Raw genomic sequence first — 26,801 nt, 5'->3', positions numbered from 1 at the left:
CTACTGGTCAGCCGTCCACCCTGTAACCTCCCAGCTGGTCTAACTGGTCTCTACACCGTTCCCTACTGGTCAGCCGTCCACCCTGTAACCTCCCAGCTGGTCTAACTGGTCTCTATACCGTTCCCTACTGGTCAGCCATCCACCCTGTAACCTCCCAGCTGGTCTAACTGGTCTCTATACCGTTCCCTACTGGTCAGCCATCCACCCTGTAACCTCCCAGCTGGTCTAACTGGTCTCTATACCGTTCCCTACTGGTCAGCCATCCACCCTGTAACCTCCCAGCTGGTCTAACTGGTCTCTACACCGTTCCCTACTGGTCAGCCATCCACCCTGTAACCTCCCAGCTGGTCTAACTGGTCTCTATACCGTTCCCTACTGGTCAGCCATCCACCCTGTAACCTCCCAGCTGGTCTAACTGGTCTCTACATCGTTCCCTACTGGTCAGCCGTCCACCCTGTAACCTCCCAGCTGGTCTAACTGGTCTCTACATCGTTCCCTACTGGTCAGCCGTCCACCCTGTAACCTCCCAGCTGGTCTAACTGGTCTCTACACCGTTCCCTACTGGTCAGCCGTCCACCCTGTTACCTCCCAGCTGGTCTAACTGGTCTCTACATCGTTCCCTACTGGTCAGCCGTCCACCCTGTAACCTCCCAGCTGGTCTAACTGGTCTCTACACCATTCCCTACTGGTCAGCCGTCCACCCTGTAACCTCCCAGCTGGTCTAACTGGTCTCTACACCGTTCCCAACTGGTCAGCCGTCCACCCTGTAACCTCCCAGCTGGTCTAACTGGTCTCTATACCGTTCCCTACTGGTCAGCCATCCACTCTGTAACCTCCCAGCTGGTCTAACTGGTCTCTACACCGTTCCCTACTGGTCAGCCATCCACCCTGTTACCTCCCAGCTGGTCTAACTGGTCTCTACATCGTTCCCTACTGGTCAGCCGTCCACCCTGTAACCTCCCAGCTGGTCTAACTGGTCTCTACACCGTTACCTACTGGTCAGCCGTCCACCCTGTTACCTCCCAGCTGGTCTAACTGGTCTCTACACCGTTCCCTACTGGTCAGCCATCCACCCTGTAACCTCCCAGCTGGTCTAACTGGTCTCTACACCGTTCCCTACTGGTCAGCCATCCACTCTGTAACCTCCCAGCTGGTCTAACTGGTCTCTATACCGTTCCCTACTGGTCAGCCGTCCACCCTGTAACCTCCCAGCTGGTCTAACTGGTCTCTACACCGTTCCCTACTGGTCAGCCATCCACCCTGTAACCTCCCAGCTGGTCTAACTGGTCTCTATACCGTTCCCTACTGGTCAGCCGTCCACCCTGTTACCTCCCAGCTGGTCTAACTGGTCTCTATACCGTTCCCTACTGGTCAGCCGTCCACCCTGTAACCTCCCAGCTGGTCTAACTGGTCTCTACACCGTTCCCTACTGGTCAGCCATCCACCCTGTAACCTCCCAGCTGGTCTAACTGGTCTCTACATCGTTCCCTACTGGTCAGCCATCCACCCTGTAACCTCCCAGCTGGTCTAACTGGTCTCTACACCGTTCCCTACTGGTCAGCCATCCACCCTGTAACCTCCCAGCTGGTCTAACTGGTCTCTATACCGTTCCCTACTGGTCAGCCATCCACCCTGTTACCTCCCAGCTGGTCTAACTGGTCTCTACATCGTTCCCTACTGGTCAGCCGTTAACCCTGTTACCTCCCAGCTGGTCTAACTGGTCTCTATACCGTTCCCTACTGGTCAGCCGTCCACCCTGTAACCTCCCAGCTGGTCTAACTGGTCTCTACACCGTTCCCTACTGGTCAGCCATCCACCCTGTAACCTCCCAGCTGGTCTAACTGGTCTCTATACCGTTCCCTACTGGTCAGCCATCCACCCTGTTACCTCCCAGCTGGTCTAACTGGTCTCTACACCGTTCCCTACTGGTCAGCCGTCCACCCTGTAACCTCCCAGCTGGTCTAACTGGTCTCTATACCGTTCCCTACTGGTCAGCCATCCACCCTGTTACCTCCCAGCTGGTCTAACTGGTCTCTATACCGTTCCCTACTGGTCAGCCATCCACCCTGTAACCTCCCAGCTGGTCTAACTGGTCTCTACACCGTTCCCTACTGGTCAGCCGTCCACCCTGTAACCTCCCAGCTGGTCTAACTGGTCTCTACATCGTTCCCTACTGGTCAGCCGTCCACCCTGTAACCTCCCAGCTGGTCTAACTGGTCTCTACACCGTTCCCTACTGGTCAGCCGTCCACCCTGTAACCTCCCAGCTGGTCTAACTGGTCTCTATACCGTTCCCTACTGGTCAGCCGTCCACCCTGTAACCTCCCAGCTGGTCTAACTGGTCTCTACATCGTTCCCTACTGGTCAGCCATCCACCCTGTAACCTCCCAGCTGGTCTAACTGGTCTCTACATCGTTCCCTACTGGTCAGCCATCCACCCTGTAACCTCCCAGCTGGTCTAACTGGTCTCTACATCGTTCCCTACTGGTCAGCCATCCACCCTGTAACCTCCCAGCTGGTCTAACTGGTCTCTATACCGTTCCCTACTGGTCAGCCATCCACCCTGTAACCTCCCAGCTGGTCTAACTGGTCTCTACATCGTTCCCTACTGGTCAGCCGTCCACCCTGTAACCTCCCAGCTGGTCTAACTGGTCTCTACATCGTTCCCTACTGGTCAGCCATCCACCCTGTAACCTCCCAGCTGGTCTAACTGGTCTCTACACCGTTCCCTACTGGTCAGCCGTCCACCCTGTAACCTCCCAGCTGGTCTAACTGGTCTCTACACCGTTCCCTACTGGTCAGCCATCCACCCTGTTACCTCCCAGCTGGTCTAACTGGTCTCTACACCGTTCCCTACTGGTCAGCCATCCACCCTGTAACCTCCCAGCTGGTCTAACTGGTCTCTACATCGTTCCCTACTGGTCAGCCGTCCACCCTGTAACCGTACTGGTTACTGGAACAGCGCAGTGCGTAAACAGGTCATTTTTGAAGATGTGAACAAGCGTTTTAAACAGAAGTAAACCACAACGTTGCCATGGTGAACACATGTATGTATGAAGAAGAACACGCTCAGTCTCAGAGGCTTTCACATAAAACTGCAGCTTCTAGATGCAGACGGTGTTTGGTGGAGAAACTGGAAGGTCACACCTACATCTTCTCTGTGATTTGTGCTGGATGATCCAGAGGAACAGAACTTTGTGGACCAGACTGGTCTACAGCGTGTTTGGGGAGAGGAGGATAAACTCTGGACCAACCTTGTACTGTTACCAAGCTGCTGCTCTGGTCTCTGCCGGCATCGCTGGACGCCTCGCAGACAAACTGTCCGCTATCCTCTACACAGCAGCTCTCTACCAACAGGGTGGCTTCCAAGCCATCGAAGGACATGCTGCCTCTGTGCTCTGAAACCAGTTCTGAACCATTCTGAAACCACCTGATGAGGATCACAGGGGTTCCCTGCACTCTGCAGGACAACCTGAGAGGTTCTCCAGCCTTCAGCAGCTGTGAAGCCTCCAGCTTCTTGGTAAAAGTGGGAGCATCTGTAAGCCAACAGCAACATTTACAGTAAAAACAAGCAGAGAAAGAAGACAGTTCTGCAGAGGAAAGAATCCAACGGCACCTTTTACAAAGAGGACCGCTGTGCTTTCCACCTTCCCCGCATTGTTGGATACTTGGCAGGTGTATTTAGCCGAGTCGCTGGATTTCAGAGAAAGAAGCTCCAAGGAGCTTGAAGAGCTCTTTTTTTTAATGGCACACCTTCCTCCAGAGAAGATTTCTTTCTCTTCTCTGAACCATTTAACAGCCAGCGGGCCTGATCCAGTAAAGGTGCATTTTATCACAGCGTTGGATCCTGGAGAAACCTCTTGGGACTCAGGTCTCTCAGTGAAGACCGGGGGTTCTGGAGATTTTTGGTAAGAAAAACAACATGCAAATTCAACTGATTAATACCATTAAAGTCCAGTTAGATGAGAGATGCTGGTCTCCTCTGACCTTTAACCGACAGTGGAGCACTGGTTTCTGTGACTCCGGCTTCATTAGAGGCCTGGCATTGGTAATTTCCTGCATCGCTTTGATCCAGCCCCTTTATGGTCACAGAGGCCGTACTTTCACTGAAAACCACCTTATATTTATCATCACTATAGATCTCTCTCTGGTCTTTGAACCAGGACACAACCAGGGGCTGAGATCCAGCCACCCTGCAGTCCAGAGTAATGTCACCCCCAACGCTGCCGTCGGCTTTCTTTAGAGATCTGGTGAAGGTCGGTGGAACGGCACGATCTGAGAGGAAGGGTGAAGCACATGGAACCGTCATCGGGTGGTTGGGCAGAAATAGCTTGTCATGTGTTTGTGTCTAAAACTAACCTATAACGGTGACCGAACATGTACACTGGTCTTTTCCCACTTTATTGGAGACCTCCATCCTGTACTCCGAGGTGTCTCCTCGGTCTGCTGATAGGATCTTGAGAACAGCCATGTTCTCCTTTACTGCCATCTTGTATTTACGGCCACCAATCATCTCCTTTCCATCTTTAAACCACCTGACTTTGAGCTCAGGGCTTCCAGAGATCAAACACTCCAGTGTGGCAGATTCGCCAGTGGTCACACTGATGGACGCTGCGCTCTCTAAGACCCGGGCCGGCTCTAAACACCACATGAGTTTTAAGACTCAGAAACAGATACGAACTGTGCAAACATGTTTTGAAGCATGGATGTTCTCTGACCTTGGACAGTCAGGACGGCCTCACACTTCTGCTGCCCCGCCTCATTCTCAGCCAGGCAGGTGTACTTGCCGCCATGTTTTGACTCTACAGATGAGAAGGAAATGCTCGCAACGCTGTGGTCAAAGGACGCTCTGACATTTGGATCATCGTCTCTGAGGATCTCAGAGTCTTTCATCCATTTGACGGAGATGGGGGCAGAGCCTTTAAGGACTCCCTGAAGCTTCACTGCATTTCCTAAAAGCACCGCAGTGCTTTCCATTCTCTTTGAGAAGACGGGCGGCTCTGAAAGAACAATGTTAGTGTTGCTTTTGTTGACAGCTATGAGATGCTACGCAACTAATCACAAATACAGCGCAGGTAAACTCCACTAACCTTTCTGTTTAACCACTGACTTTGAGGCTGTCAAGCCGACCTCATTGGATACAGTACATTCATATTCACCAGTATCGGTGCTCTCAAACCTGTGAATCTCCAGAGAGCTCAGTGACCCCTTTGAAACCATCTTGAACTTCTTATCTGCAGACAAGGGTGTCTTATTCTTCTTCCAGGTCACTTGGAACGGTGCTGAGCCTGAAACCTCACACTCCAGCACAACGACCGAACCTCTTACTGCCTCTATGGGTGCTAAACCTTTCGTGAAGGATGGAGGCTCTAATGGAGAACATGGTCCAGTTAGACAAACCTTTGCTGAACATCTGCTTCTAAAGTAAAACCTGCCTTGACAAGCCTACCTTTCACTATGACCTTTGTGCTACAGCGTTCACAGCCAGACTCATTGAGAACTTCACAGCTGTAGTTTCCACAGTCGCTGAGCATCACATCCTTCACCTCCAGAGAGGCCACACCGTCTTTCAGACTGACCGAAGACCTGCCGCCAGCTGCTAGCTTGGTGCTGTTGAAGGACCAGCTCACATGGAGCTCTGGGGATCCTTTGACAGTGCACTGAAGCCGGGCACTGCTGCCCTGCTTCCAAACTGTGGTGGCTTCCAGGCTCTTTACGAAAGCCGGTGGTTCTGGAGGAGGTTGAGGTCCGTAAGAGCCATCATGGAGGCAAAGATGTTCAAAACATCAACCCAGCAGTTTAAAGAGAGAAGATTTATGATGTAAGAAAGAGATAGCAGACACACCATAGATGTTCAACACATACATGACCTTTCACAACTCTTACCTTGAACCTTCACCGAAGTGGAGCAAGATGCACTTCCAGCTTCATTTGTCACCCTACACACATAATTTCCACAGTCTTTCAGTGTGGTCTTTAGGATGTCAAGATTAACTGTCTTATCCTGGAAAGACAGTTTACAGTCTGGAGACTGGTGGACTTTCCGACCATCTCTGGTCCAGGTGACAGTTACTCCTGTGTCTTCGTCCACCTTGCACTCCAGGTGCATAGGAGCTCCGACCACAGCAGCGACTGGACCCAGGGGCTTTACAAAGTTGGGTTTACCAACAACACGCAGCTCGACGCTGCACTCAGCTACCCCACAACTGTTCGATGCCCTGCACACATACCGACCCCCGTCTGCTGCCATCAGCTCAGGAATTTCAAGAGTGTGCTTAGTGTTCTGACAAGAGGTCCGGCATCGTGAGGACACTGCCTGGTGGTCTTTGAGCCACACAACATTCAGAGGACCAGATCCTGTTATCACACACTGGACCAGAGCAGTCTGTCCAACATACACAGTCTGGGGGTCAGGTGTTCTTAGAAAAACAGGGGGGAATTGCTCTACAAGGATTCAGAAACAGACAAATTAGTGGTGAGATGTTACATCCAGAAGTCTGTAACCCGATTTTGCTACCTGAAGCACGACGGGTTTCACAGTTCAGCAAACAGAACAGACAATCTGAGGATTTCCAGAAAAACAAAAGGAAACTCAGAGCTCAACCAGCTGAGGAGGAAACATGCGTCGCTCTTACCTGTCACGCTGAGGGAGGCGGAGCATTCATCACCACCATGCTGGTTGGACGCCTTGCAGGTGTATTCACCGCTGTCCTCCTTGGTCGGGATCAGGACCTCCAGAGAGGAAGCTGTGAAGCGACTGATAATCCTGTACCTATCCCCCTCTTTGATGGGGTGGCCGTCTTTGAACCACTTGAAGCTGACGTTTGGAGCGTCAGCGGTCGCGCATTCGAATCTTGCCGTGCTGCCGACGTTGATCTCCAGAGGAACAATCCTGTGCGTGAATACAGGCTTCACGGCTGTGGTGGAGGAAGGAGAGACAGGAGGACAATGTCAGTAGCTGAGCCATTAGCAAACAGAGGAGTTTCTACAGAAGTGGTGATGCGATGATCCTGGGATGACTAAGGAGGAGGAGGATGTGATGAAGAGGGACTCTGGAACAACGTAGGCATGCAGAGGAGGGAAGTGAAAGGTTCTGGAGATCATGAGGTCAAAGCTTGGGAGGAAAGAGGAATGAATGTAAGATGGGAGGAAAAGTGAGGATGTGATGCTGTCAGACCAAAACATCCAGACACCATGATAACCGTGAGAGGTTCTGGGTGATCGGCAGCCAGCAGAGTTTCAGTGAGACGTTAGTCGATGATGAGAAAGAAAAACTGGTCATCATCAAACCTTGTGAAACCACAGTGAGTCTGGAGGATGTGGTGGTCCTGCCGGCTTCGTTCTCGGCCTCACAGACATATTCTCCTTGATGCTTCTCCTGAACAACTCTGTTGATAGCTAGCGTGTGCATGTCCTGGTATTTTGAACACTTGAACTCATCGCCAAGAGTCACTAACTGACCGTTGAAAAACCAGTTAACTTTGGAGGCAAATTTAATGGTGACGGTAAAAACCACCGGGCCGTTTTCCTCAGCGCACACATCCTGCAGAGGATCGCTGACAACGGGATAATCTACCAGACTGTCAGAGGACTCGCTGATCATGATGGCCTCTGACAGAAACTCTTCTCTGGTATCTGTCTGGACCAACAAGTCCATGGCCACGGCGTTGCTCTCTGATTGGACTGTCCTCCGACTCGCCTCTGTTGCATGCTGAAAGGAAGCCTTGGCTTCAGTTCCGACAGCTGCACACTGAGTTACGTCCGGAGGAAACATCTCCACGCTCTCTGCCACCATCACCCTATCCACCACAGAAGACAGGACCTGACTGGATGACGAAGAGCAGACCTTTTCTTTCTGAGGCCAGTCCGTTTGTGGCACATAAGGTTGCTCTAAGGTCAGACTTTCCTGGTCCTGAAAAATCACGGTGTTCAAGGCGACCTGGAGCTCAGACCTCAGGTCAGCTGTCTGGAGGTATTCTCCTTGGAAACACAGTGTGATCTCCAGAGGAACTCCTGGTGACGTGATCAGGTAGGTGCTCACAGCCTGTCTTGGCTCCCTCTGAACTCTAACCTCTTGTACCTCGACCATCGCCAAGCGTCCGACGATATCAGCCAGCAGTACTGGCTGATCGGTGGCCACGGCGGACTGAAGAGCATCCCGGAGCTGACACCGGATGTTGGCATGGGACGGTTTTGCGATGTGGATGACAAAGCTGAGTTCTTTAGGCAGAGTCTGAGTCTCCTGAGACTCATGAACAAACATGAGTCCCTTGGACTGAGTCTTGACGCTGACGGTTGAGCCCTCAGATTGACGGATCTCAGCTGATCTTTCTCCCACGATGATCTGCTTCTCCTCCAGTGCCACTGACTGTCGGATCGACTGACCCTCCTGGATCTGGACTGCAAAGTCCTGCTCAGCAGCCTCTAGGACGATACAGCTCTCGGTGGCAACCGCCTTCTCCTCAATGAAAATAGGCTTTTTGGGGATTTTTGGCTCAATTTTTATTTGTGGTTTAAATTTCTCATCCATTTCCAGTCTGGTGGTGTGACTTTCCTCCAAGGGCTGATTGTCTGTCACATTCAAAGACTGCAGGATATTCCAGTTTTCCTCTCTCAGTATTAATGCTTGCTGCTGCCTGTAATCAGAAACCAGAGGAGTCTCCTTTGGGAGCTGAAGGGGCTGCAACGACACCGGGAGGATGCTGGGAGTCCTTGACTTGGTCTGGAGCTGTGACTGAAACCTGTCCACGGACAGCTCGGGGTCTCCCAGACAATCGGCCATGATTTGCCGTCTCTCCTCTGCGGCAGCAGCGTGACTTCGAACCTTTGCTTGTTTCTGAGCTGCCATCTGATGCTCAGGTGAGGCCACGGTGAGTTTGCCTTCCTTTGGTAAAACCCAGGCAGACTGGACTGACTGCAGGTGTTGGGTTTGTAGCGGCTCTTTCCGCGGCTGAACGGACGTGGTTTCAGTCTCTGTTGTGAACTCTGATGTTGTCTCACAAACCACCATCCACTGCACATCCCGAGTCACTGAATGCATCACAGTGGGACTCTTCTGGGCCTTGGCCTGATCTGCGGTGGGCCGTTCGAGGTTTGGTCTCCCTTCGGACTCCAACACATCCTGATCACATATCACCTGCAGGCTGACAGCTTGTTCTTCCTCCTGCTGAGGCTGCAGACACACAGCAGATCCTAAAGGCATCACCGGTCCCGTCTGCTCGGCCTGGACCTGGTACTTTTCCTCGGTGGTTGCAGTGGATAGACGGACTCGGTCTTTGCATGGCTGGAGTCTTTGCTGCTCTGGTTTCTGGATCTGAAAGTCCTGCTCTTTGGTTAAAGTCAGTCTGGTTTCAGTTAGCGCCGCTAGGACAGGTTCAGGCTGTTCTTCGTCTACTTGTGGTGTGATGGCAGGGTCTAGAGCTGGCAGAGGCTGGGACCTTGTTCCTGTGAGCAGCAGCTGTCCTGCAGACTGAGCCGAGTACAAGATCTTAACCCCTTCTGTGACTCTGAAACCGGTTTCCTCCTCTGGTCTGCGTATGGTGCCTGACGGTTCATGGGAGAGGAATAAAACAGATTCTGCCTGGTGGGTGCTGATGAGTTGCCTGGGCTCGGTCCTGGTCTGAGTGAGCTCTGGAGTCGGGTCCGTCAAGGCCTGGGCTCTCAGGGTGGTGAGGGACAGGACCTCCTTGGATGTGGCCGACAGGATCTTGGACGGCTGCTCTTTGGTTAACTGGAGCTGGACTAAGTCCGGGCTGAGGATTCGGTCGGAGTGCTGCTCCGTGATTTTTGCCGTCTCCTCGACCGAGGAGAGGAACGAGGCCACATGAAGCTGCGTGGTGGGAATGGCCGAGACCTGAGACGGCGTGGCCGGACCCAAAGAAACCCTCTCCTGGACCTGGTGGGAGTGCAGGACCGCTGCCTGCTGGGTGACCTGCTGGCAATGCAGGGTGGCAGCGAAGATGTCCAGCTCTCGGAGGGTTCCCACCTCCTCGCTGGGAATGATCCGCCGGTCTTCGGTGCCGATGGTATAAATCATCTGATCTGACCGGCTTCTTTCCTGCTGTAATCTGGATTCTGAGCTCTCCTCAGTCATTGATATTGCCAAGCCCATACTCTTCTGAACTGCTGTGTGTTCCTCCTGATCTTTCTGGCTAAACACGAGCAGCTGGGCGCTACATAGGTCTTCTCCATGTCGGTTGGAGGCCTTACAGGTGTACACGCCACCGTGCTCCTGTTTGACACCTTCAATGCTCATGAAACCCGATCCGTCTGGGTTGTTCACCATGTTGCAGAAACCACCAGGCTGGATTTGGAAGCTGCCTTTCAGCCACTCCACCTCTGGGAGTGGATCTCCGGTCACCTGGTACCTGAAGGAGCACTGACCCCCCTCTGAAACCTGAACACACTGTACAGTTTTTGTAAACTTTGGAGGGTTTCCGGTGGCTTTAGATGCCCTCCTGCCTCCCTGATCCTCCAGCTGAACGTGAAGATAAGACCTACAGCTCGACTGGCCGAACCGGTTACTGACCGTGCAGGAGTATTCCCCCTTAGACTGCCTCTGAACTGTGTTAATGACTAAACTGTACTCGTCCTGTTCACGAATGAAGGTGAACTGAGACGAACTGGTCACGCTCAGCCCGTTGTGGAACCATTGGACGGTGGGTTCGGGGAATCCAGACACCCGGACGGTAAAGACTGCGATTTCTCCGATAGTCGCGGCTGCAGGAGAAAGTTTGCTGAGGAAAACTGGTTTTTCTTTTTTTCTCTCCACAGGGCTGGAGGAACGTTTGGTTTCTGGTTCGAGTTCAAGTGTTCTGGTTTTGTCTGGTCGTTGTAAACCGACGTGCGACTCCTGGCTCTCCTCCGCCACAATGGTTGAGCTGGTGAAGGCTGAGCAGAATGATGACAAGTCAGAGTCAGCTGCACTGAAAATACAGCAAATTTTCCACATTTGCATCAGTTAATGCCAAACCTCTGGCAACCCGACACCCACAGACATGAACATCCAGCAGGGTGGGTGGAACAGAGCCCCCTGCTGGCGTGGGAAGATAAACATCAGGATAAACTGCACATTTATACCCTTGATGTTTCCAAACTGGTTTGGAGCTAATAACTGTGGAAAGCATGCAATAAATGATTAGAGAAACATGGAAATAAAGGATGGGAGGCTGAAGGAGCTCCTGAAAACTGCAAAGGTAAAACATCTAAACGCGCTGAACTGCAGAACTTTTTATGACATAAATCGTCTACGTATTATTTAGAAATTGTATCACATGAACAACTGCGTTTGGTTTTATTTAATACGAAATAAAAACTAACTCAGTCTTTTTATTATAAAACAGTAATGACATCATCATCACCACCTACAACCTAACATCAGTCTTTAATGTGTTTCTCTGGTTGATGTATGGTCCTGACTACGGTGCAGAGCAGGAAGACGCCCTCGTGTCGATGCGCTCGCCACCGCTCAGAGGAAGTGCCACATGTTTATGTATGCTGGATGCCCTTCATGATGCAACCGTCTAGTTTTATCCTGGACAGGCCCTTGGAGAACAGCCGTGGCCCCACGGGGTGCAGCAGGGACTCGAACCGCAGACCGTCAGGTCACAAGACAAGCGGCTCATAAAAGATTTTCACATGATGACGTTAAATTCAGCGGCCTCACATGGAACATAACTAACTTCCGCTTCAGCTACGTCCTCCTGGTTTATCATGTGAGCTAGCAGGAAAGGTTTGGCCTACTTCTGCAGACTGACCCACAATAACCTTCTGTAATTTCCACCCAGGCCCATTCCTCCTGTCTGGGCCTCTTCTGGGCCATAAGTGTGCCAAAACTAGTCCTGATTTGGCCAAAATGTGTCTCCACAGCTAAACAAACCAATAAATTAATCTTAATCTACAAAGTTTCTATTAAAAATCACATTTATTGGCTCCTTCACATCCCAAAGGGCTGGAAATGATCCAAAGCCAACCCAAACGTCTCCCAGCAGTCCAACCTGAAGCCAGGGAACACCAGGAACTGGATATTTACCTGTAACTTCTTCCTGAATGGTGGGTTTCTCCTCTGCTTCGGTGACTGTAGAGACACAGATGTTTTTCAAGTTAAAATCACCCAAGCTGCTGCTTTCATAGTTAGGATCAGTGACGGCTCGTGCATCATGTCATCCGTCTGCTCTGCAGCATGCCTCCTTGTTTTAGCGTGCAGAACCTGAAATGCTCTGTGTTCCTCTGCATATCTGTGTTTTAGTCAGTGTTGGACACAAAGGAGGCGGCTCAGAAAGCAGGTGAAAGCCTGCAGCCAGTCTGAGTCGCCCTGTGAAGGAGTATGCTTCTGATGGAAGGTGGAAGCAGTGTGGATGAGTGGGGGGCCAAACTACGCCCAGGCGAGTGAGATGACCGAAAGCATGCAGATGCCAACCTTTCATCACCGTCTTGCTCTCAGCATCCCCGGCTGAGTTTATAGTTTTGCAAGAGTAAGAGCCTCCTGGTCCAGGTCTGTTATCAAGGTTTTTACGCCTCAGGGGGCCGTTTTGTTTCAGAGAATACCACACAGATTCCTGGATATTCAAACGGTTGTAAAGCCAGATGATGAACGGAGCGGGAAGCCCCTTCATAACGCAACACAGGGGGCTGCCGTCTCCGTGTCTGACCAGCAGCTCAGGCGGGAGTTTGATCCGGAAGTCGGGCGAGCTGGACAGACGAGCTCGCTGGTCATACGGCGCGACATCAGGGAAATACAGCTGGCTGATGAGGCTGAAAGGTCTCTGGGAAGAGTTCGGCAAAGATCCCGACTTCTCCAGTGAGTCCTGCTTGTCTTGATCAGGAGGACCTCTAGGGGCCTTTCTGTCGGCCTGAGACACTTTACGTACAGAATCGCTGGGAATGAGGGTCTCTGCTTTGAGGTTTGCTTCTTTAGCTGAGTGAGAATAAAGTTATGGAGAGTAATTAGAGGTCAGAGAGAAAAGGCTACGGGTGTAAGCACTACGGGGTGAGTAGAATGGAGGATGGGGTTAGCGAGGTGAGGCTAGCGGACAGCTTCTATCAGCTAAATGTGTTATTTCATTACACGCTAACAGGTTACATATACTGGGAGGAGGTGTTAAATCATGAGGGAGGGGGTCAGAAGCAGGGGGAGCAGGTGGAGATGTGGGATGGACCAGAATGAGGAAAATGAGATTCACCACCTTGCACAATGAGCCGGGCAGCAGAGCTGTTCTGACCATGTTGGTTAGCGGCTGTGCAGCGGTACGTTCCCTGGTCCGCCACACCAACATCCTGGATGAGCAGGGACAAGAAGCCCCCGCTCTGAGAGCTCCTCACCCGCTCGGTGTACACCAGGCTCTGGCCGTCATGATCCCATACCACCCTGGTGAAGGGCTTCCCGTGGAACGAGCAGCTGAACTCAGCCATCTCACCGCTCTTCACTCGTATGTCGCTCATCTCCATCAACAGCCTGGGCCCGCTGCCAGAGCTCATCTCCATCTGAATCTCAACCATCCGCCAGGACATGGAGGACTCAGAGACAGTCCCAGTAAAGTCAACACGCTCCGACACAGAGCTGAAACCCTCCGCCTGAGCCTCCAGGCTCTGACTTAGCTTAGTCTCAGCCCCAGTGCTTGACACGCTAGCTAAGGCTTTTTCATCTGGGCAGTAAGACAGAATAGAAGACAGGTCAACACATCATCATCATCCTGGTGATGTCTCCAGGTTATTTGTGCAGTTTGGTTGAAGCCTTGAGCATCAGATGTGATCAGTGAAGAGGTGGACGGAGGTTGGTTTCCGCTGACAATCATGCAAGTTTGACCGGAGTCAGAATTTAAAATAAAAAAAAGATGGGGCTCATGTCCGTGCTGGCGTGTGAGGAGTCCAGAAAGCTGCATTTCTGCAGCTTTGGCCATGCTGTATTGCTCCGATACAGAGGCTCATCAAATGAAAAAGGCTGTTAAATGTTGTGTAGGAAGAGAAGACGTCATGCATGAGAATAAACTTGCAAGAGGATGTTTATAGAAGGGAAACTCCCAGGAAACATCCAGAAACAGGAACCCAGCATGCAGCTTATAACCAGAATGAAGAGAGAATCTGACATCAGAGTTAATCTACAGCCGATAGCACAAACACACGTTTTATTAGTTTAAATCAAAATGATCTCAGAGAGAATTTAAAGGAAAGTAAGAAAAACCTAATTCCACCTTTAAAGGTCTGGTGATCCTCTGGTTTTAAGGTTTGACGAGGAAACATGGCCAACGGCTAGAGCGTTATCTGGATACGAGTTAGCTTCCGTACCGGGGGGAGCTACACGCTTTCACTGGGCTTCAGCTTCAGCTTTCACACCTTGCTAGCTAGCATATAAGCCGTTTTTGTAAAAAACACATTTTTATTAAAAGAGGCCATAATTTGCACAAAGTCACTAAAATCCTCATTTTCTCATGTTTTATTTGTAATTGATCAGGTTCGAAACTTTTTTCAGGTCCTGAAAACGCATCAGGTTGGCAACTTTGGGATTATTTAGTTTTCTTTCTAGCGAACATTCTTTGTCTCAAACAAAGCTAACTGCTTGTTTTCAGCTGTTTTCTTCATGATGTCGGATAAATGAACAAAACCGCTGCAGGTCAGTGTGAAGAAGCATTTCTTGTTAGGAAGGATTACATGTTTTTTCTGCTCAGTTTTACAGATAATTTGACATAAATACAGGAGCAGAATAAAGCTAGCTTGGTCTGCCCGTCTTTTATTTTTATTAAAGTTGTATGAGCCTGTATTATTTTGTATTATTCGTCCTCTCATAATTTGCTCTAATTTGATTGAATACTTTTTTTTTTTTTTTTTTATGCACAGAAGGGAGTATTGATCAGTTTGACTGGATAGGTTGTTGCGTGTTAGCCTGGTTGTAATTTATCTTAGCAAACTTCTTGGCATATAATTTTTTTTCTACATATACCACAAAAGGTAAAGTTCTGTTGTGGAAGTTTCATATTCTAGCTTTAGGTACTCATTTATAATTAGTAGATATTAATCAATGTTTACTGCTTTGTGAGGTCACGATGAATTTAAAATCTTAGCCCAGTTATCTAGTATATTTACCATTACCAACGTAAATAATGTGTAGGAGCGCTGAGATGTCTGTCTTCAGACATCTGGCAGCAGGTTGATATCTCTCACCCCACGGTGAGGGTTTATTGTGAGGGGGTCAGATAGCTGAGGGCCAACAGGGAAGATTACCATTTAGTGGTCAGGTTGACCTTAAACTTTAAGTAACAACAAACCACATTGTTTAAACTAGCATAGATTTATGATAGACGTTTGACGTCTTCCACATGAAGGCTTAAACGGGATGTTCATTCAGATTAGAACCCCTCCATCAGACCCCTGAACGGCTTCTCCAAAATGCAATTTATGATACTCTGTCATTTTTCTCTGTTCAATCAACTCTTTTTCACTTCTGAACCAGACTTCTTTCCTCAATAGTTTATCAACGTACTTGGGAGAAAATACTCAGAGACTTCCTATAGAAACAGATATGGAACGGCTTCCTCCACATAGCTGATAAACAACCAGAGGCTTCTAGGACCTCTGCAGACAGACGCTGTGAGAGTTCATCAGATCATGCAGTAAGTACCGGCTTAATCTGACCGAGGAAGGGAGGTTTGCAGGACTCACCGTCGATGTTCAGAGTAGCAGAGCATGTGACCGTTCCTGCTGCATTTGATGCAATACATGAGTACTCTCCCTCATGGGCATAGAGAACTCTGGAAATCTCCAGCAGGCATGTTTCATCGAAATGAGACATTCTGAAGATGTCCGACTGTCTGATCTCTCTGTCATTACAGAACCAAGAAATCTGCAGATCTGAAGACACAGTGAAGTCAGGATCATCTGAAACATTCAAACAGGACTGAAGGTAGGTGTGGCCATCGCAGTACCTTCCCCAGAGACAGCGCACTGCAGCTGGGCAGGCTGTCCTTCTGAGACCAGCATGTCTCTCAGGGGAGTGATGAGGACCGGAGCCGAGACCCGAGTCACAGTTTCAGCAACTTCAGGAACTGAATTACAGAAAAATAACATTTTATCAGGTTTAAATGGTTGAAACCAAACAGCAAACAGCCGGGGGTGAAACTACTCTGCACCTTCCACAGTGAGGGGGGCAGAGCTGGCTGCCTCTCCGTAGTCATTCATGGCCTCGCAGCTGTAGACGGCGGCGTCCTCAGGGAAGACCTCAAGCAGCAGCAGCGTGTACTCGTCTCCATCGTGGAGGAACTTGCATTTGTAGCTGGTGGAAAGAACCTGGGAGTCTTTGTACCAGGACACCTGAGGCTGAGGGAGACCGCTCACCTGTGCCGAGAAGCGGACGGACCGACCCGACATCGCCGTTTGGGCCTGCATGTGACGCACAATCTGAGGTGGTTCTGGTACTGAACAGACAAGAGGAAGGTAGGGTTAGTTTTTACATCCCTCAGGAAACATCTGCAGGGTCATTTGACCCTGAACTCAACAGTCGTTGCCAACAGCGACCAGTGTGGAAAGCAATGATGAAACTGTTTCAAATAAAGTTTTTTCCTTTAAATCTTTCACCTTTTGTTAAATAGAAACAATTCTGCTGGTACAAACGTGATACTGTCACTCAGGTAAAAGAAACCAGTTGCGGTCCAAACCAGGGACCAGTTGCGGTCCAAACCAGGGGCCAGTTGCGGTCCAAACCAGGGACCAGTTGCGGTCCAAACCAGGGACCAGTTGCGGTCCAAACCAGGGGCCAGTTGCGGTCCAAACCAGGGGCCAGTTGCGGTCCAAACCAGGGGCCAGTTGCGGTCCAAACCAGGGGCCAGTTGCGGTCCAAACCAGGGGCCAGTTGCGGTCCAAACCAGGGGCCAGTTGCGGTCCAAACCAGGGGCCAGTTGCGGTCCAAACCAGGGGCCAGTTGCGGTCCAAACCAGGGGCCAGTTGCGGTCCACAGCTTTCTTTGATCCAGATTCGCCAGTTGGACTAAGCCACAGAACCAGCACACATGGCCCATAGCCACCTTGTCATCAGGCCACATCTGGACCATAAAGACTATCTTCACCCAATTCAGCTCAGAGCCACATGTGACCTGCACCAGAACCTAACCAAGCAAGCCAAAGTGGGCCAGCAGTGGCCCAGATGTGTCTGATGGACAGTGTGATGATTGGTTTGGTTGTTTCCAGCCAGAATCCTAAAACCCTGTGGACGTTCATCGTGTCTCATCTTTATGAACTAAAAGTGGGATTCTGGTCCCAGTCAAAGGTCTGGAGACCTTCCATGTTTCATGGTGAACCAGCAGGTCTGTCCAAACTGACCCGTCTCATTGGACATCTTACATCTGACATGGAGGTTCATGGTGCTCCTGTTCTTGCCAGCGATGAAGGTGTACTCGCCGGCGTCGCTCCTGAAGGTCTCGGAGATGGTGAGGCGGTGCAGCTTCCTGATGGTGGCGTAGTTGAACCTCTCCTCCACCGAGAACTGGATCTCCACGCCGTTCCTGAGCCAGCGGCCCTCCACGTCGTCCTCGTTCACCTCAAACTCAAAGGTGGCTCTTTGTTTTTCAACAACCTGAATGATGGGGTGAGAAGATGAAGCTGAGGAACTCAGAGCATCTTTGTTTGTCGTGGTTCATCTTTGTGTCCATGAAATGTAATCTCACTGTGATTTCCCTGCTCATGGGCTCTGAGATTTTCACATCTCGTCCTTCGACCCCCAGGTGACCTTTGGACATGCTGGACCCGGCCACGGCAGTGTACTCGCCAACATCAGACAAACGGACTGATGGCAAAACCAGACGGTGCAAAAACTTGTCTGAGGTCATTTTGTATCTGCAGGAAACCCAGAAGGAAATAAGTCATGATGTCGGTGGAACAGATCCAACAGCCTCCTCCCGATCAGAGCCGCCCTACCTGTCGGACATCTCCAGCTCCTGGCCATCCTTCATCCACATCACCTGGATGTTTGGCTCGGAGACTTCACACTCAAATGTTGCCCTTTTCTTCTCTGTGATCTTCAGGTCCTTCAGATGTTTGGTGAATTCCACCACTCGCGCTGCAGCAGGCACACAGAGACAAAAACAAACTGGTTGATGCTTCTTCAGCAGGATGTCCTGGACCTTTCTTAAAGTCTAGAACACAGGTGTCAAACTGGATCCTCCAGAGACGGTAAGCAGCTTTTAGTTGTCTCCCTGCTCCAACACACCTGACAGAAATGAATAAACAGGTTGACAAGAAGCTGCTGGATCCATTTGACTTGAATCAGGTGCGTTGGTAGCGGGAAACAAAGACCTGCTGGATCCCGTCCCTCCAGGACTGGAGGTTGGTCTAGAAGAGAAAAGCAGGTCTTACCCTCCACATAAAGCTTGGCGGTGGTGACGGCTGAACCAGCCATGAAGGTGTACTCGGCGCTGTCTCCAAAGTGGACGTTCCTGATGCTCAGAGTGTGGCTCAGCTGTTTGCACCGAACCTGGCATCGGTCGGTGGATTTGATCTCCACGCCGTTCTTCAGCCATCTGTAGGCGATTCCTTCATAGTTGACGCTGACCTCCAACGTGACCGTGTCTTTCTCCTGAGCGTTCAGGTTCTCCAGCATCGTTGTGATCAGAATAGCTGGAAAACAAAAAACCAAAGAAGATGGAAAAACAACTTTTAACAAAACTCTGGTCCAGCTGGCTCCTTATCGGACTTGGCGATTCCGTTTATTGGTCATTAATCTCTGTGAAGTCGGCCACTGAACGGAAAATATGTCCGATGAAGGAGAGGAAGTCGCGGATCGCTTAAATTTATTGTATTTCCTGATTAGTGATGACTGATGTATGTAGTTAATGGTTCACATCTCGACATTCAATTCAACTTTTCATTTCTAATATTAGTTATATGTAATATATATAATTAAAAGTATGCACACCAATGATAGGAATAAAAACTATCCTCGGGTTAAAATACTATGAGGACTGCAGGTAAAACACACTAAAACAGGAATAAACAACAATAAAACCAAGTAAGAGAAATATATGAAGCCAGTAGACATCTAAATAAAATAAGTAAATAAAAAATAAATCAAATAATATGAGCCGAGATATCCTGTTCAGTTTTAAATGCCAGGGAAAAGAAATGGGCTTTTAAACGGGACTCAAGCTGCTCCAGAGAACCTGAGGCCTGAACAGCGAACATAAAGCCGTTCCAGTCCGGGAGCTCCGCCTCCTCTAGTCCTGGTCCTGGATTCAGGTCGTCCTGGTCCTGGATTCAGGTCGTCCTGGTCCTGGATTCAGGTCGTCCTGGTCCTGGTTTCAGGTCGTCCTGGTCCTGGTTTCAGGTTGTCCTGATCTTGGTTTCAGGTCGTCCTGGTCCTGGTTTCAGGTCGTCCTGGTCCTGGTTTCAGGTCGTCCTGGTCCTGGTTTCAGGTCGTCCTGATCCTGGTTTCAGGTCGTCCTGGTCCTGGTTTCAGGTCGTCCTGGTCCTGGTTTCAGGTCGTCCTGATCCTGGTTTGAGGTCGTCCTGATCCTGGTTTCAGGTCGTCCTGATCCTGGTTTCAGGCAGTCCTGATCCTTGTTTCAGGTTGTCCTGATCCTGGTTTCAGGTTGTCCTGATCCTGGTTTCAGGTCGTCCTGATCCTTGTTTCAGGTTGTCCCGATCTTGGTTTCAGGTTGTCCCGATCCTGGTTTCAGGTTGTCCTGATCCTTGTTTCAGGTTGTCCCGATCTTGGTTTCAGGTTGTCCTGATCCTGGTTTCAGGTCGTCCTGATCCTTGTTTCAGGTTGTCCTGATCCTTGTTTCAGGTTGTCCTGATCCTTGTTTCAGGTCGTCCTGATACTTGTTTCAGGTCGTCCTGATCCTTGTTTCAGGTTGTCCTGATCTTTATTTCAGGTTGTCCTGATACTTGTTTCAGGTCGTCCTGATCCTTGTTTCAGGTTGTCCTGATCTTGGTTTCAGGTTGTCCTGATCTTGGTTTCAGGTTGTCCTGATCCTTGTTTCAGGTTGTCCTGATCCTTGTTTCAGGTTGTCCTGATCCTGGTTTCAGGTTGTCCCGATCCTGGTTTCAGGTTGTCCCGATCCTGGTTTCAGGTTGTCCTGATCCTTGTTTCAGGTTGTCCTGATCCTGGTTTCAGGTTGTCCTGATCTTGGTTTCAGGTTGTCCTGATCTTGGTTTCAGGTCGTCCTGATCCTTGTTTCAGGTCGTCCTGATCCTGGTTTCAGGTCGTCCTGATCCTGGTTTCAGGTTGTCCTGATCTTTGTTTCAGGTTGTCCTGATCTTTGTTTCAGGTTGTCCTGATCTTTGTTTCAGGTTGTCCTGATCTTGGTTTCAGGTTGTCCTGATCCTGGTTTCAGGTCGTCCTGATCCTGGTTTCAGGTTGTCCTGATCCTTGTTTCAGGTCGTCCTGATCCTTGTTTCAGGTTGTCCTGATCCTTGTTTCAGGTCGTCCTGATCCTGGTTTCAGGTCGTCCTGATCCTTGTTTCAGGTTGTCCTGATCCTTGTTTCAGGTTGTCCCGATATTGGTTTCAGGTTGTCCTGATCCTTGTTTCAGGTTGTCCTGATCTTGGTTTCACGTTGTCCTGATCCTGGTTTCAGGTCGTCCTGATCCTGGTTTCAGGTCGTCCTGATCCTTGTTTCAGGTTGTCCTGATCCTTGTTTCAGGTTGTCCTGATCTTGGTTTCACGTTGTCCTGATCCTGGTTTCAGGTCGTCCTGATCCTTGTTTCAGGTTGTCCTGATCCTGGTTTCAGGTTGTCCCGATCCTGGTTTCAGGTTGTCCTGATCCTGGTTTCAGGTTGTCCTGATCCTTGTTTCAGGTTGTCCTGATCCTGGTTTCAGGTTGTCCTGATCTTGGTTTCAGGTTGTCCTGATCTTGGTTTCAGGTTGTCCTGATCCTGGTTTCAGGTCGTCCTGATCCTGGTTTCAGGTCGTCCTGATCCTTGTTTCAGGTTGTCCTGATCTTTGTTTCAGGTTGTCCTGATCTTGGTTTCAGGTTGTCCTGATCCTTGTTTCAGGCAGTCCTGATCCTGGTTTCAGGCAGTCCTGATCCTTGTTTCAGGTCGTCCTGATCCTGGTTTCAGGTCGTCCTGATCCTGGTTTCAGGTCGTCCTGATCCTTGTTTCAGGTTGTCCTGATCCTTGTTTCAGGTTGTCCTGATCTTGGTTTCAGGTTGTCCTGATCTTGGTTTCAGGTTGTCCTGATCCTTGTTTCAGGTTGTCCTGATCTTGGTTTCACGTTGTCCTGATCCTGGTTTCAGGTCGTCCTGATCCTTGTTTCAGGTCGTCCTGATCTTGGTTTCAGGTCATCCTGATCCTTGTTTCAGGTTGTCCTGATCCTTGTTTCAGGTTGTCCTGATCTTGGTTTCAGGTCATCCTGATCCTTGTTTCAGGTTGTCCTGATCCTTGTTTCAGGTTGTCCTGATCCTTGTTTCAGGTTGTCCTGATCCTTGTTTCAGGTCGTCCTGATCCTTGTTTCAGGTTGTCCTGATCTTTGTTTCAGGTTGTCCTGTTCTTGGTTTCAGGTTGTCCTGATCCTTGTTTCAGGCAGTCCTGATCCTGGTTGCAGGCAGTCCTGATCCTTGTTTCAGGTTGTCCTGATCCTGGTTTCAGGTTGTCCTGATCCTGGTTTCAGGTCGTCCTGATCCTTGTTTCAGGTTGTCCTGATCTTGGTTTCAGGTTGTCCTGATCTTGGTTTCAGGTTGTCCTGATCTTGGTTTCAGGTTGTCCTGATCCTTGTTTCACGTTGTCCTGATCCTTGTTTCACGTTGTCCTGATCCTGGTTTCAGGTCGTCCTGATCCTTGTTTCAGGTCGTCCTGATCCTTGTTTCAGGTTGTCCTGATCCTTGTTTCAGGTTGTCCTGATCCTTGTTTCAGGTTGTCCTGATCTTGGTTTCAGGTCATCCTGATCCTTGTTTCAGGTTTTCCTGATCCTTGTTTCAGGTTGTCCTGATCCTTGTTTCAGGTCGTCCTGATACTTGTTTCAGGTCGTCCTGATCCTTGTTTCAGGTTGTCCTGATCTTTATTTCAGGTTGTCCTGATACTTGTTTCAGGTTGTCCTGATCCTTGTTTCAGGTTGTCCTGATCTTGGTTTCAGGTTGTCCTGATCTTGGTTTCAGGTTGTCCTGATCTTGGTTTCAGGTTGTCCTGATCTTGGTTTCAGGTTGTCCTGATCTTGGTTTCAGGTTGTCCTGATCCTTGTTTCAGGTCGTCCTGATCCTTGTTTCAGGTCGTCCTGATCTTGGTTTCAGGTCATCCTGATCCTTGTTTCAGGTTGTCCTGATCCTTGTTTCAGGTTGTCCTGATCTTGGTTTCAGGTTGTCCTGATCCTTGTTTCAGGTTGTCCTGATCCTTGTTTCAGGTTGTCCTGATCCTTGTTTCAGGTTGTCCTGATCCTTGTTTCAGGTTGTCCTGATCCTTGTTTCAGGTTGTCCTGATCCTGGTTTCAGGTTGTCCTGATCTTGGTTTCAGGTTGTCCTGATCCTGGTTTCAGGCAGTCCTGATCCTGGTTTCAGGTCATCCTGATCCTGGTTTCAGGTCATCCTGATCTTGGTTTCAGGTTGTCCTGATCCTGGTTTCAGGTTGTCCTGATCCTTGTTTCAGGTCGTCCTGATCTTGGTTTCACGTTGTCCTGATCCTGGTTTCAGGTCGTCCTGATCCTGGTTTCAGGTCGTCCTGATCCTTGTTTCAGGTTGTCCTGATCCTTGTTTCAGGTTGTCCTGATCTTGGTTTCACGTTGTCCTGATCCTGGTTTCAGGTCGTCCTGATCCTTGTTTCAGGTTGTCCTGATCCTGGTTTCAGGTTGTCCCGATCCTGGTTTCAGGTTGTCCTGATCCTGGTTTCAGGTTGTCCTGATCCTTGTTTCAGGTTGTCCTGATCCTGGTTTCAGGTTGTCCTGATCTTGGTTTCAGGTTGTCCTGATCTTGGTTTCAGGTTGTCCTGATCCTGGTTTCAGGTCGTCCTGATCCTGGTTTCAGGTCGTCCTGATCCTTGTTTCAGGTTGTCCTGATCTTTGTTTCAGGTTGTCCTGATCTTGGTTTCAGGTTGTCCTGATCCTTGTTTCAGGCAGTCCTGATCCTGGTTTCAGGCAGTCCTGATCCTTGTTTCAGGTTGTCCTGATCCTGGTTTCAGGTCGTCCTGATCCTGGTTTCAGGTCGTCCTGATCCTTGTTTCAGGTTGTCCTGATCCTTGTTTCAGGTTGTCCTGATCTTGGTTTCAGGTTGTCCTGATCTTGGTTTCAGGTTGTCCTGATCCTTGTTTCAGGTTGTCCTGATCTTGGTTTCACGTTGTCCTGATCCTGGTTTCAGGTCGTCCTGATCCTTGTTTCAGGTCGTCCTGATCTTGGTTTCAGGTCATCCTGATCCTTGTTTCAGGTTGTCCTGATCCTTGTTTCAGGTTGTCCTGATCTTGGTTTCAGGTCATCCTGATCCTTGTTTCAGGTTGTCCTGATCCTTGTTTCAGGTTGTCCTGATCCTTGTTTCAGGTTGTCCTGATCCTTGTTTCAGGTCGTCCTGATCCTTGTTTCAGGTTGTCCTGATCTTTGTTTCAGGTTGTCCTGTTCTTGGTTTCAGGTTGTCCTGATCCTTGTTTCAGGCAGTCCTGATCCTGGTTGCAGGCAGTCCTGATCCTTGTTTCAGGTTGTCCTGATCCTGGTTTCAGGTTGTCCTGATCCTGGTTTCAGGTCGTCCTGATCCTTGTTTCAGGTTGTCCTGATCTTGGTTTCAGGTTGTCCTGATCTTGGTTTCAGGTTGTCCTGATCTTGGTTTCAGGTTGTCCTGATCCTTGTTTCACGTTGTCCTGATCCTTGTTTCACGTTGTCCTGATCCTGGTTTCAGGTCGTCCTGATCCTTGTTTCAGGTCGTCCTGATCCTTGTTTCAGGTTGTCCTGATCCTTGTTTCAGGTTGTCCTGATCCTTGTTTCAGGTTGTCCTGATCTTGGTTTCAGGTCATCCTGATCCTTGTTTCAGGTTTTCCTGATCCTTGTTTCAGGTTGTCCTGATCCTTGTTTCAGGTCGTCCTGATACTTGTTTCAGGTCGTCCTGATCCTTGTTTCAGGTTGTCCTGATCTTTATTTCAGGTTGTCCTGATACTTGTTTCAGGTTGTCCTGATCCTTGTTTCAGGTTGTCCTGATCTTGGTTTCAGGTTGTCCTGATCTTGGTTTCAGGTTGTCCTGATCTTGGTTTCAGGTTGTCCTGATCTTGGTTTCAGGTTGTCCTGATCTTGGTTTCAGGTTGTCCTGATCCTTGTTTCAGGTCGTCCTGATCCTTGTTTCAGGTCGTCCTGATCTTGGTTTCAGGTCATCCTGATCCTTGTTTCAGGTTGTCCTGATCCTTGTTTCAGGTTGTCCTGATCTTGGTTTCAGGTTGTCCTGATCCTTGTTTCAGGTTGTCCTGATCCTTGTTTCAGGTTGTCCTGATCCTTGTTTCAGGTTGTCCTGATCCTTGTTTCAGGTTGTCCTGATCCTTGTTTCAGGTTGTCCTGATCCTGGTTTCAGGTTGTCCTGATCTTGGTTTCAGGTTGTCCTGATCCTGGTTTCAGGCAGTCCTGATCCTGGTTTCAGGTCATCCTGATCCTGGTTTCAGGTCATCCTGATCTTGGTTTCAGGTTGTCCTGATCCTGGTTTCAGGTTGTCCTGATCCTTGTTTCAGGTCGTCCTGATCCTTGTTTTAGGTCGTCCTGATCCTGGTTTCAGGTTGTCCTGATCCTTGTTTCAGGTTGTCCTGATCTTTGTTTCAGGTTGTCCTGATCCTTGTTTCAGGTTGTCCTGATCCTGGTTTCAGATTGTCCTGATCCTGGTTTCAGGTTGTCCTGATCCTGGTTTCCGGTTGTCCTGATCCTGGTTTCCGGTTGTCCTGATCTTGGTTTCAGGTTGTCCTGATCCTGGTTTCAGGTTGTCCTGATCCTGGTTTCAAGTTGTCATGATCCTGGTTTCAGGTCGTCCTGATCTTTGTTTCAGGTCGTCCTGATCTTTGTTTCAGGTCGTCCTGATCTTTGTTTCAGGTCGTCCTGATCTTTGTTTCAGGTTGTCCTGATCTTGGTTTCAGGTTGTCCTGATCCTTGTTTCAGGTTGTCCTGATCTTGGTTTCAGGTTGTCCTGATCTTGGTTTCAGGTTGTCCTGATCTTGGTTTCAAGTTGTCCTGATCCTGGTTTCAAGTTGTCCTGATCCTGGTTTCAGGTCGTCCTGATCCTTGTTTCAGGTCGTCCTGATCCTGGTTTCAGGTCGTCCTGATCCTGGTTTCAGGTTGTCCTGATCTTGGTTTCAGGTCGTCCTGATCTTGGTTTCAGGTTGTCCTGATCCTGGTTTCAGGTTGTCCTGATCTTGGTTTCAGGTCGTCCTGATCCTGGTTTCAGGTCGTCCTGGTCCTGGTTTCAGGTCGTCCTGATCTTGGTTTCAGGTCGTCCTGATCTTGGTTTCAGGTCGTCCTGATCTTGGTTTCAGGTCGTCCTGATCTTGGTTTCAGGTCGTCCTGATCCTGGTTTCAGGTCGTCCTGATCTTGGTTTCAGGTTGTCCTGATCCTGGTTTCAGGTTGTCCTGATCCTGGTTTCAGGTCGTCCTGATCTTTGTTTCAGGTCGTCCTGATCTTTGTTTCAGGTCGTCCTGATCTTGGTTTCAGGTCGTCCTGATCTTTGTTTCAGGTCGTCCTGATCTTGGTTTCAGGTTGTCCTGATCTTGGTTTCAGGTTGTCCTGATCCTTGTTTCAGGTTGTCCTGATCCTTGTTTCAGGTTGTCCTGATCCTGGTTTCAGGTTGTCCCGATCTTGGTTTCAGGTCGTCCTGATCTTGGTTTCAGGTTGTCCTGATCTTGGTTTCAGGTCGTCCTGATCTTGGTTTCAGGTTGTCCTGATCTTGGTTTCAGGTTGTCCTGATCCTTGTTTCAGGTCGTCCTGATCCTTGTTTCAGGTCGTCCTGATCCTTGTTTCAGGTTGTCCTGATCCTGGTTTCAGGTTGTCCCGATCTTGGTTTCAGGTCGTCCTGATCTTGGTTTCAGGTTGTCCTGATCTTGGTTTCAGGTCGTCCTGATCTTGGTTTCAGGTCGTCCTGATCTTGGTTTCAGGTCGTCCTGATCTTGGTTTCAGGTTGTCCTGATCTTGGTTTCAGGTTGTCCTGATCCTTGTTTCAGGTTGTCCCGATCCTTGTTTCAGGTTGTCCCGATCCTTGTTTCAGGTTGTCCCGATCTTGGTTTCAGGTTGTCCCGATCTTGGTTTCAGGTTGTCCCGATCCTGGTTTCAGGTTGTCCCGATCCTGGTTTCAGGTGGTCCCGATCTTGGTTTCAGGTTGTCCTGATCTTGGTTTCAGGTTGTCCTGATCCTGGTTTCAGGTCGTCCTGATCCTGGTTTCAGGTTGTCCTGATCTTGGTTTCAGGTTGTCCTGATCTTTGTTTCAGGTCGTCCTGATCTTTGTTTCAGGTCGTCCTGATCTTGGTTTCAGGTCGTCCTGATCTTGGTTTCAGGTTGTCCTGATCTTGGTTTCAGGTTGTCCTGATCCTTGTTTCAGGTTGTCCTGATCCTTGTTTCAGGTTGTCCCGATCTTGGTTTCAGGTTGTCCCGATCTTGGTTTCAGGTTGTCCTGATCCTGGTTTCAGGTCGTCCTGATCCTGGTTTCAGGTTGTCCTGATCTTGGTTTCAGGTTGTCCTGATCTTGGTTTCAGGTCGTCCTGATCTTGGTTTCAGGTTGTCCTGATCCTGGTTTCAGGTTGTCCTGATCTTGGTTTCAGGTTGTCCTGATCTTGGTTTCAGGTCGTCCTGATCCTGGTTTCAGGTCGTCCTGGTCCTGGTTTCAGGTCGTCCTGATCTTGGTTTCAGGTCGTCCTGACCTTGGTTTCAGGTCGTCCTGATCTTGGT

The 26,801-nt window shown here is 49.6% G+C and overlaps 1 protein-coding gene across 4 annotated transcripts in view; it reads right to left on the bottom strand.

The window, feature by feature from the left end:
- Positions 1-26,801, bottom strand: part of ttn.1 (titin, tandem duplicate 1) — a 215,722-nt gene that overhangs the window by 139,913 nt on the left and 49,008 nt on the right. For all 4 annotated transcript variants that reach the window (XM_079253959.1, XM_079253960.1, XM_079253961.1 and 1 more), the window contains exons 29-37: positions 18,338-18,598; positions 17,900-18,041; positions 17,650-17,818; positions 17,327-17,558; positions 16,121-16,405; positions 15,917-16,036; positions 15,654-15,842; positions 12,031-12,075; positions 6,635-6,916 (exon numbers count right to left, since the gene is read on the bottom strand). In XM_079253959.1, the coding sequence (XP_079110085.1) occupies positions 6,635-6,916; positions 12,031-12,075; positions 15,654-15,842; positions 15,917-16,036; positions 16,121-16,405; positions 17,327-17,558; positions 17,650-17,818; positions 17,900-18,041; positions 18,338-18,598 (1,725 nt within the window). The remainder of the gene's footprint in view (positions 1-6,634; positions 6,917-12,030; positions 12,076-15,653; positions 15,843-15,916; positions 16,037-16,120; positions 16,406-17,326; positions 17,559-17,649; positions 17,819-17,899; positions 18,042-18,337; positions 18,599-26,801) is intronic.

This window comes from Telmatherina bonti (genome assembly GCF_933228915.1).
Source record: "Telmatherina bonti genome assembly, chromosome: 15".
NCBI lineage: Eukaryota > Metazoa > Chordata > Actinopteri > Atheriniformes > Telmatherinidae > Telmatherina > Telmatherina bonti.
The sequence above is the reverse complement of the archived record's forward strand: the minus strand, read 5'-3'. Positions and strand labels throughout refer to the sequence as shown.